Source organism: Euprymna scolopes, chromosome 1 (genome assembly GCF_053919585.1).
Source record: "Euprymna scolopes isolate OS-2025 chromosome 1, ASM5391958v1, whole genome shotgun sequence".
Taxonomy (NCBI): domain Eukaryota; kingdom Metazoa; phylum Mollusca; class Cephalopoda; order Sepiida; family Sepiolidae; genus Euprymna; species Euprymna scolopes.
Window position 1 is genome coordinate 147,689,982 of NC_136482.1, and position 12,369 is coordinate 147,702,350.

At 34.4% G+C, this 12,369-nt stretch overlaps 1 protein-coding gene across 2 annotated transcripts in view; it reads left to right on the plus strand.

Annotated features, from left to right (window-relative positions):
- LOC145276553 (uncharacterized) overlaps window positions 1-12,369 on the plus strand; it is a 62,715-nt gene that overhangs the window by 28,987 nt on the left and 21,359 nt on the right. For both annotated transcript variants that reach the window (XM_080127749.1, XM_080127756.1), the window contains one exon: window positions 10,137-10,223. In XM_080127749.1, the coding sequence (XP_079983875.1) occupies window positions 10,137-10,223 (87 nt within the window). The remainder of the gene's footprint in view (window positions 1-10,136; window positions 10,224-12,369) is intronic.

A 12,369-nucleotide genomic window follows, 5' to 3' on the forward strand; every position in this document is an offset into this window, starting at 1 on the left:
TATTTGAACATTTTAACAAATTTTTACATACATAAAAATAGACTTTATAGATCTTTTATAATATAGATTTTTTTAATTTATTTAACCAAAATTTTTTTTTTACATTTCTGAAATATCATAAAAAACGTATCCAATACATGAGCGACAAAGTGACAAATGGAAAATACATCTCTTTTTTATATAGATAATTAGATCTCATTTTTAAAAAAAAAAGCTGATTGACAAAATCTCATTTCCAAAAAAAAAAAAAGAAGCTGATTGAAAAAATTTCATTGCCAAAGTAAAACAAATCCAGAAGTTGAAATGTTGGATTTTCGGGATGTTATAACTTTGTCTTGCTGGCATTAATATAACCCGTCCTTTGTTGCTTGGTTTTATTAAAACTTTCCTCCCACCAACTTTATTTACAGTTTGTCGCGCAATCAATAATGGTTTCTTCGCCGCTGCATTCGAGATCTCTATTTTTACGAGCACATCTTTCTGGAAGCATTTTAAATTGGCATGGATTTAGTAGAGCTAGCTATGTTGGATTCTTTGTTGCTATCTCCCAAGGAACGCTACATTGGGTTGCAACAAGATGCAGATTTCTTCAACATAGATGTGGCCAATTATAACTTCATCATCTGTTGTGATCTATTTGGAATTGAAAGCCATGTTTAATTTCAGAAGAATTTTCGATGGGTAGTTGATCTGTATAAGTCTTGTTGATGAAAAAAGAGTGTTCGGTGGGTAGTTAATCTGTATAAGACTTGGACTTTAAAACTTTTCTGGCAAAGAGCAAAGATCTTTCTCGTGTGGACACGAAAAATTATGTGCAGGAATTCTAAAGATGCAATATTTTTATGGAGCAATTCCGGTTTCTTATTGGTTGCCAGCAGAACGTGGATCTATTTGATTGGCCAGTTCTTATCGCCAGTATCTATAAGTATAAACTTTCAATTTTCGTCAATCATACACCATTATTATATCCAAAATATTGCAACAGTCAATTATCAACGATTTCTTACTGAAATGATTCAAACCGTTTGTTGGCAGTGATAGTGTTGTAATACTATGGTTGATAAGTACTTAAAAGTAAAAATAAGAAACAACAAAAGAATAAGTGACAAAATAAAAGGAAATAGGTTTAGGAAATAGGTTTCACATAGATTCCAGTAACTTACTCATGACGCACAGGAGACTTATTATTCTGTGCTGAGAGGAAGATGACCAATCACCCGAATTCTTAAATACAGGGCATACTGACGAGCTTTTCCAGGGTGTTGGGAAACAATTCTCCTTAAAACAATGCTTAAACAGCTTTGTAAGTATTGGAGCTAGTTCTAGTTGAAGCTTTTTTCAGCACTATAATTGGAATGCCGTCAGGCTAGTTGCTTTTTTGGAATCATCGTTTTTGATTAGCTTGGCAACATCACGCACAGATATTTGTATATCACATAGCGTGTTTTCTGATGCAGGAGGAAATACAGGGAGTTGGCGTCCTGAGTCGCATAGGGTTGAATTAGCTGCAAAGTTCTTGGCAAAGAGTTTAGCTTTGTCTGATGCTGACGAGATTACCTCAGGTCTATTAATGACAGTTGGCATAAAGCTAATGATAGTTGGGATAGAGCACACACTTCTGTTCATGATCCTGTTTGTTATTTGCTAAAACTAGTGGGAACCAAGCCGCTGCTCAGCTGCTTTGGACTTAAAGGACTGAGCATACAACTCTCTTGTGTTCTTCATTACTCTTTTACAATGGTTGCTGGCAGTCCTGAAAGTGGCTTTACTCTCAGTACATTTATTACGTTGGAACCAATGGAAAAGGTGATTTCTGTGTGCAATTGCAGCAGCATATTCCGGAGAGAACCACGGCTGGCTGTTGGGTTTTTACTGGAATTTTTTCGAGGGTATTAAACAGTCTATATCTACAATAAACCATTCTGGCAGGTCTGATACTATGCAGGACACATCCTGTTTAAACCTGGAATGCAGAGGTAGATCTGATATAAATGTATGGAAGCTATCTCAGTCAGCAAAAGAGTGTCAATATACTGTACGATGGAGAGGTATGTTTGAGGACATCACATTTCGTTTTTATCTTAACTGATACAACAGAGTGGTTGGAAGGTCCCAGTGGAGACAGAACAGAAGATGAACACAGCTCAGGGGAGGAAAAGGTCTAGGAGACTTGCATACTGTCTGTCAGTGTCGGGCACACCCGTGAGTTTGTGAACAATCTGAGTGAGGCCATAAGTAATGGAGAAATCGTGACAGAATCTCCCCTCATCATCTGTCTTGTTTGAGTGGGTTAACCATTCCACATTATGAACATTGAAGTCTCCACAGATGTTAATGTTAGCCGAAGGATGAGCAGACAGGATGTGGTCAATTTTCTCAGATATGCTTTTAAATATAGTAACTCCGCTGTTGTGGGAGCGACAGAGAGCAAATATAAATGCAGTAGTGTGATCGAGTGTAACCCGGAAGCACATATAGGGTAATTTAGGCTCTTCTCTGGAGATGTCCCTACCACATGGAAAGTTATCTTTAATGTAAGCACATATTCCATGCCGATGGCGATCTTGGAGGTCAAATTTGGAAGTTAAATTAGAGTATCCTTTAATTACGAACTCATCTAGGGAAATGGTCTAGAATCCATTCACCAAATGGCAATACAGCGGCCCTAGTACTTTGCGCCTGTGGTAGTATTACATATATGAAGGCTTGGTTGTATAAACGGACAGTTATTTCGTTTTAAAATGAATACGAGACACTTTATTGTTTATAATACAGATTTGTTTATTTACAATTTACACTTCAAAAGTAACAGTGATAACTATCATCATCGCCGCGGTGGAGGTTAGGACGAGGGTGGGTCGCAGAGCTCTGTGTCAACCTGTATTTTTGCTTTGTCTCTTCTCTTTCTGCTTTCTCTCTGCTCTTTTTATTTATATCACTTTGACCTGTTGACCTTTTTCTCGCCAGCTTGTTTATTGTTTGCAACTCTCTGGGTCATAGTTCCTATTGATTGACTGGTTACCTTATTTCTGCTAGTGTTTGCTTATTGCAATTTTTGCTGGTTTTGGGCTAACCCATTTAATATCGGTTAGCTTTCCTAGCCGATTGACGTCATGGATATAGGTCGTTTTAATTTCTCATTGTGTTCTTTTGTTTGCCTGGATACAGCTTCATAACACTATTATAGGTCACTTTTCCTGGGATTGATTTATTGTTCTTTGATCGCCAGGACCTCTCCCTAGCAGTAGTAGGACAGCTTCCTTAGTGGTTAATACAAGGTTCGGGTCCCTGACTATCAGGCGAATAACGTCAGCCCAGATAAAGCCTTTACATCCAGCACCCTTATTAGTCACATGGCTACAAAGATAGACATAGAAACATAAAATTTCCGACATCACGCAAAATACTGCCAGCCTAGAATACAGCTTTTTCTTCTCCCCTTGTCAGAAAAATCACTCATTAAAAATGAGGACTAAGGGACAAATTAGGAGAAGCGAGAGTAATGGGAGCTGCCGATAACACATCCACAAATGCATTGTCTACTCTCTATTAAGAAAAAATGATATTAAGTATTGTACTTACATTAAGTCTAATTGACGTGTTTAAAGGAAAGTATGGTGATAGATTCCCCTCTCACTAGGTGAAAATAAAAAGAATTGTCGAATCTATTCAAGCTATATTTAAAATCAACTTGTAAGATATAATGAGTACATTCATGAACGAGAAAATCTATTAAATGAAGCACTCTAATAAAAAGATATAAATTAAAAACTCAAATAAATATAAATAACATTAAAATTTACATCTAATAAAACGGAATATTACAATTTAACAAATCATCTAATAAAAGCTTCCGTCTTCAATGCAATCAATGTGCATTGAAGATGGACACATGTGCATACATGTGTTAATTATATGAATGTGCTGTGATCAAGTTTCTCTCGGCGTATAAACGAAGTTATTTTCGTTTTAAAATGAATACGAGACATTTTTATGATTTCAATATGTATTTGTTTATTTACACGTCTAAATAAAAGTTACAATTTACATCAGAGCGCGGTGGGGGTTAGTGGAGTAAGGGTGTGTTTTTCAGAACTCTGTGTCGACCTGCATTTGTCGCTCTGTCTCTATCCCCCTTGTCTTTCCTCTCTTCTTTTTTATTTATCTCGATTGATCTGATGACCTTTTCCTCGTCAGCCTTGTTTATTGTTTTCCAAACTCTCTGGGTCAGAGTTGCCGTGTCGATTGACCTGATTACCTTATTTTCGCCAGCTTTGTTTATTGTTCTTTTGCTGGTTTTAGTTTAACCCATTTAATGTCGGTTAGCTTTCCTGGCCGATTGTCGTCATATTGTCGCAATCCCGACACAATGAATATAGGTCACCTTATTCCTGGGATTGACTCATTGTGTTCTGGCGATTCCCAAGACACCCTTCCCGTAACACATGTTTCAGTGGAGTTCCAATTCAAACAGGTCATTTTCTAAAAAAAAAAAAGGAGCGATAGTGAAACCAGAGCCAAAATTACATTCGTTTTTTAGAAGATATTCGGGTTCGGTTTACTCTCTGGAAGAAAGTGGAGTATGTACTTTGTGAATATGAGCAGTAGAGGTTTTGGGGGGAGGTGTGGTGAGAGAAGGAACTAGTGGAAGGGTGAGGGGTTGGGAGTGATGAAGTACGATGCTGTGTGGTCAACCTGTTGCAGCGGGGAGGTATTGGTATTATTTTACATTTGCAGTTGTTTATTGGCCTAAGTTTTCGCTTTGATCTGAAGTAATATTATACTCCCATCGCCGTTACTTTCCTATCTTAGGTCTTTATGGCTGTTGTTTAATTTCTGGTGGCGATTTCTATAATTCATCTATTTTTATTGATGTGCTCTATTTATTTATATTATTCTTCGCTTTTTTATCTGTTCGTTTGTTTCTCGTTTTCAAATTATTTATTTATTTGTTTATTTATAAGATATATGTCTATATGGTGAAGTTAACAGTCAGTGAACAGATATACAGGCTTATTTATATGATTTAAATAAAGGTGGTATACTGGAAGTAATATTTTCCACTTTACTGCTGTGTCTGAAGTAATTACAGCGGCAAAGGTTTTCATATCTATATATAAACTTAATTTTGATGATTGTCATTCGTTCATGTGGGTTGTTTATTTTTTCCTCAATACTACACCCCGTGCCAGAAGTATATGCAAATCGATATTTTTGTTCTAACTCCGTTATATGGCAACACTAACACAAGCGCAGATCTAAAATTTTAAGCTAATCTGCACAGTAATAAACAATTGGCAGCCATTTTGGTGATTTGCATTTTTTTTTCAGCGTGCCAACTTTATATGCAAACCAATGCTAAAACATGGTGAACTGCTTAAAGATCATCGAAACATTGATTATTCTAGGAATTTGTAAATTGAGAACAACGATAATAAAGAACAAACAACTTCAATATGGTTTCATAGTACAATCAATATCTTATATAATTGCCATTTTTATTGACAAGAGCAAAAAGCCTTTGGCCCATTGAAGATGTCAAACTTTCGATTTTATCTGATTAAATGTCTTTGGCAGCAGTCAGGATAGCATTCCAGAAGTCATCCTTGGAGTTGTACTGCCTTACACCGGAGTAAATATTTCGTTTCAAGATGCTCCACAGATTTTCGATGGAATTTAAATCTGGAGAACAGGCTGACCAGCGCATTATTTTCACATGTCTTGCAAGAACTCTCTCCAAATATTCAGTGGCTATCCTTGCAGAATGAGACGGTGCATTATCATGCATGAGTACCATCTTTTTCCGGAATGCCAAATTCTTCTTCTTGTGCCAGGGTTCCAAGTGTTCCTTAATGAAGTCAATGTAGAGTTTGGTGGTAATTTTCACTCCATCTGCGACTCTGAATGGTCCTACCAGCTCATTGCCAATTACTGCAGCCCAGAACATCACACCACCACCTCTTTGTTGACGCTTGATCCTTTGGGGATGTAGATCCTCATTATGGTACCATCCTCCCCTCACCATCGGGTCCATCAAGGGTCGCTCGACACTCATCGGTGAACAAAACAGTTTGAAAATTCACCTTCATGTGATCTCTTGCCCACTCCATCCTCTTTTTCTTGTGGATATCCTTCAATTGAGGGCGGACCTCTGGCTTTCTAAATTTTGCAATCGTCCTCGGGATACGGCAACAAGTTGATTTGGGCACATCAGGAACGCCAGCTTTTTCAAAAACTTGTTTGCTAGTTTCAAGTGGGTTACAGCGAACTTCTCTCTTGATCTTGCTCATTGTTCGACGTGACAGATATGATTTCTTACGAATTTTCCCTTTGTCAGAACGTCCGTTGCAAAGTTGAGGGTTAGTGCAATATTTTTTTATTGTACGATGATCACGGTGTACTTCTTTGGCAATTTCTAAGGTGAAAATCTTATTATGGATGCTTTGAACAATTTTAGACTTCTCAGCTTGACTTCAACCACCTTTACGTTCTGTCTTGAATATAAAGTTGGCATGCTGAAAAAAACTGCAAGTCACCAAAATGGGTGCCATTTTTTCTCTATTGCGCAGATCAGCTTAAAATTTTATATCTGCACATACGTTAGTGTTGCCGTATAATGTGCGAAGTTTCATGAATTGTCATTGAAAACTATCGGAGTTAGAACAAAAAATATCGATTTGCATATAATTCTGGCACGGGCTGTAGAATATAATACAAATATTTTATAGGTTTATATGTGTTGTAGAGATAGGCTTTCCAGACAATAAACATGCAGGTACATAATAGCATATATTTGTCTATATTGGTGGATCAATTATGTGGTTAGTTTCCTTATGTATCGCTGCTTTACGATAATACTTATCGTAGGTATATATCAGCATTCCAATTACGAGCACGCTTGTAATTGAAATGATATTGTAGATCTTCTGTTGGTGTTGTTATTATTATTATTATTATTATTATTATTATTATTATTATTATTATTATTAATATCCGTAGTTGGATTATCTTTCCTTAATATTTTATTATTGTGCATTTTTATTATTCTCTCTAAGTTTTCAATACAGGTGTAGCTAAATTGTTAAAAGTTTATGTAGTGTACAACCTGGTGGGACGTGTTTCTCTATAAGATGTAGAAACCTATTCCCAAGTTTTACCATTAGGATGAAGGGGGGGGGGGTAAACCAGATTATTTTTCTATCTCATTGTATCTATTAAGTATTTCCTCATAGCCCTATAACTTATATGATAAACTATTAAGGAGAAATAATTCAACTACGGACACTAATAATAATGATAACAGAAAGACCTACAATTGCCAAAGGCCGACCAATGCTCACTAAGCAATTGTTGCCTCATATCTTCGGTGGAATACCAAGATAAAATATGCACCGTAAAAGACCCAGAAATAGAAACATTCTACATTCTCAATGACCTTTTAGAACAGACTCTTTGGTTATACACTGTCAATGAATAAATAAGCATATGATACGGATACCTCACTCTCAGTACACTACTGGAAATCAATCAAGGCGAACAATGTTGGTTGGTTGTTTTTGTTTTACGGCATATCAACCCTTTTTAGGTTATTTAATGCCAAATCCAGTTATTTTGAAGAAAATGTTTTTAATAGAATAGATATTTTTTTCAAGTCGGTTTCTATTTAACCCATAGTTGGGACCTTAACAGGTACTACCACTCCGGGTTAGAGTGGACCTGGGAGCAATGGACATTGAAGGGTGGCTTCACACTCCTCAAAGCCCGCAAGCTGGGGCCTTACCATCGGATATAGTTTAAGGTCATATCCAGGACCCAAGGTAAACAAAACACCTCTAGTCGAAAAAAAAACACTTAGAAAAGCTAAAACATGTAGCTCATTAACTTCAACCACGTGAAAAAATGACAACCATCGAAATTAAGTTTATATATAGATATGAAAACCTTTGCCGCTGTAATTACTTAAGACACCGTGGTAAAGTGGAAAATATAGCTCCCAGTACACCACCTTTATTTAACTCTTATAAATAAGCCTGTATATCTGTTCACTGACTGTTAACTTGACCATAGAGACATATATCTTATAAATAATTTGAAAATGAGAACAAATGAACGGATAAAAAAGCGAGGAATAAAAGAAATAAATAAACAAGTAAAGCATAAAAAATGATTATTAAGGTTCACCCCCCCCCCATTTAGTCCCAAAAGTCCTCAGGGGACGTCAAATCCTGGTGAAAATGAAAAAAAACGGTGCTGTTTTAGGCCTTAACATATGTAAATCTGAGTTATGCACCATGCAAAAAAAAAAAAAAAAAATGACTAAATCCATCATTTGCCCCCTCCCCATTTAGCTCCAAAAGTCCCTAAGGCCTTAACATATTTAAATTTGAGTTCAGCACCATGCAAAACTGCTAAATAGACATACACAGAAAATTTTAGACAAATATGGTAAAATAATCCCAAAAATGGTGCGATTTTATTCGCCCTAAAAGAGCCCCAGGGGCACACCCAAGAGTTATCGCGAAGTATAAACAAACAAAATTATATAGAAATCAGTTAGTTACAACTTTTCAGAAAATTTTATAAAAACATTTTCTAATAAGCAAAAAAGTGTCAATTTTAGCCATTTTAACTCGAAAGGCACCCCTAGGGGGGCAATTGGAGTTTTCCCGGAAAATCCGTTCTGTTACTTTTTTTACTCATATCATGTTTAATGCATGGGCAAAAGTACAAAAAACCCCAAGGCGTTGTTATTGAAAAAAGTCCAGACAGACGAACGGGCGAACAGACAAGGGTGAATTTACAGGTCCACTCTCCTTTTGTCGAAGACCAATAAATAAATAAATAGAGTACATCAGTAAAATAGATGTCGCCACCAGAAATTAAAAAACAACCATAAAGACCTACTTTAATAACTATGTAATTTCAAAATATTACTTAAGATCAAAGCAAAAACTCAGGCCAATAAACAACCGCCAAGTTAAAATAATACCAATACCCCCCCGCTGCGACAGCTTGACCACACGTTATCATAATTCATCTATCTCAACCCCCACTTCACCACTACTACAAAACCCCATATTGTTCACATTTGCAAAGTACACACTCCACTTTCTTCCAGGGAGTATACTACACCCGAATATCTTATAAAAAACTAATGTAATCTTGATTCTCGTTTCAATATCATATCTTTTTTTTTTTTTAGAAAATAGCCTCTTTGAATTGGGACTCCACTGAAACATGTATGCACATGTGTAAGACATAATGTTTGTACAATAAGCAGACTATATATATAAACAGACTATATATATATATATATATATATATATATATATATATATATATATATATATATATATATATATATATAGTAAGTAATTTATAAAATATATATGGCGATTAAGCTACACTGAATATTCGGCGTTTCATCCACTATAGGATTCGTCAGGCTTATGCGCGAATTCTGTGTTTTTTTTTCGTTTTTATATATGTTGAGGATTTTATTTAGTCAATCAGCTTTCTAGTATCCACCGCGCCCCTTCCTATCAGCCAATGGGCATACATTTTATCGAACAAAGGATCTGTTTTAGAACTAGGTCAGTGGTTTAAGGCAGACGATTTTCCTCATTTCTGCTCTTTTTTTTAATATATAAATATACATATGTGTACACATATACATGCACACATACATACATACATACATATATACATATATATATATATATGTATATATATATATATATATATATATATATATATATATATATATATATGGATGGTCGTTTATGTATATTCATGTTTATTTATTTTATTTATTTATATATATATATATATATAATAAATTAATAATATATATCATCATATTCTAAGATATACATATTTCCATATATATATTTATAAACAAACTATATACATATATATATATATATATATATATATATATATATATATATATGTCTGTGTGTATGTGTGTGTGTCTACCTTAAAGTAATTAATCTCAAAGATATTTTAATGTTATTTAGTAATGCGACTTAGTAAAATAAAGTGAGTGTTTATTTTAACATTTTGATGATATTTTCAAATTTCCAATCTTGTAAGAACTGCTATTACATTTACGATTAATTCTTTATCTATTCCAGATCCAAAGTGTCCAAAATCTCTACCCAAAGAATTCAAGAAACATTCATGCAGTTATACCAAAAAATGCGAAATACTTTGTAAAAATGGTAAGATATATATATATATATATATATATATATATATATAAAATATATTTGTAGTCATCGACATACAGTCCTGTTTCGTTGTATCACAACTCATCAGTGCCGCTAGACTATAACCTATCTCAAGCCGAGGATCGAACCTAGAACCGTTGTGATGACAGTCGGCAGTTCTACTCCTTGACCACGGAAGCGGTGTCCACAACTAATCTGTCCGAATGTCTATTTAAATAAACATCCGTCCGCCACTCGTAAATATATATATATATATATATATATATATATATATATATATATATATATATATATATATATATATATAGAGAGAGAGAGAGAGAGAGAGAACAAGTAGTTAATAAAACATGTTAAAAAACATTTGAAAAAAGTTAAAAACATATTTAATTTCAAAAAGGAAGTACAAAATAAGTGGATAGTTCTTAATCCGCGGAGTTTCGAAGAAATACTTTCTTTCTCATCAGAGGGTAGTAATTAGCAAAATGCGGGATCGGATTTTGCTTACAAAAGTATTTAATAAAACTACAAATAAGGTATAGATCTTACTTGGTAAAAAAAATAGTGAAGTAGAGGGAATAGGGTGAAGCAAAAGGTGATTTAACGTGAATGGATAGTCTGGTGAAGGGAAAAATATCCAATAACGGTAAAATCCAAAAGAAATTGATTAAATTTCCATTTCCACAAGTAAAATCCAAAGGAATCGCGTTATTGGAAGATGGTTCAAAGTAATCCAAAAGGCAGAAATCCGTGGAATCATTCACAAATGGGAAGAAGGAAATGAGTTCAAATAATATTATTAAAAGAAAGATAAGTGGTGCGTAGAAAGAAGAAATGGGGAGAAATTAAAAAAAAAATGATTGTCAATGCAAGGCTTATTTAAGAAAAATGAGTGAAGAAGTAAAATAAATTGAATTGTGATTGAGTTAATTTTATAATAGAAAAGGCAAAATGACCCAGACAGGATTACCTTAAATTGGCGCCACATTTAAAGCAAATAAAGGGGTCAACAGAAATATATAAGTTATTACTTTAGAATTAAATTATCAGCAGGAGTCATTAAAGAAAGCAAATGAATTGGGAAGAATGGTAAGTTAAATACATACATATGTATATACATACCCACATGCATATATACATGTTGTATAGTTCATTATTAGTATTATTGTTATTGTTCTTATATTTTTTGTGTTATTGTTATTATTGTTATTAGGATGTCTTATTAAAAGTGATGTTGTTGAGAGTCTTATTAATAGTGTGAGTCTTAGAGTCTTATTAAGAGAGTATTATTAAGTGGAATATTGTTGCGTTCTGTGTTCGTGTTATGAAGAGATTCATATATATATATAAAATGTTCGTACTTAGAAGTGTAGATATGAGATGTAGAGTTCACATTGTGTATGTAAAGACATTTTAAAACACATGCTATACAAGACATATAATGACAATTTTCACTTTACCTTTTGGTAGAATTACAACACAAAGACGACGTTTATAAAAACACATGATGGGTTTATTCCTTTTCCGACCGGTCGTGGTTTTCATAGTCAAGAATTCGAGTTTCACATTCTAAGTTTCAAAGGTGACCGTCTCGCTTCCAGACGTTCGACTCCCATCTCCAGACTGTCGTCTGTCGTCCTCAGACTCTCTCTCTCTCTCAGACTCTCCCTCAGTTTCTCTCCGCTTAACTCCAAAGTTTCTAACTATATCGAGAACTTCCCATTTTCCATGACGTCATACACATGTTAAAACATGTGTCTTCTTTCACGTGTTCTGGAAATGCATGTCCAAAACTTTTTCCTTTGTTTACAAAAGGAATTTTAACCTATATTCCCAGTAACCTATATTTCCAATATGTTAAAAACATGTTTATTAAATTATCTTGTAGTTGCATTCTTTCAATTGAATTTCATAACAGAATTGACAATGCACATTCTTTTCTTAAAACTATTTTATCTCTAAGCTTAACAATGGTTTGTTTTTTTACATTCCATTTGCTAATTCTCTCTCATAATCTATTTCTAAACCTAAATTACGAGGTTCGAATTTCGTCTATTTTATTTCATTTTTACATTTAACTAAATCTCTTTATTTTTAAACTTACATGAAAAGGGGACAGCCCTTATCATGTAGCATACAT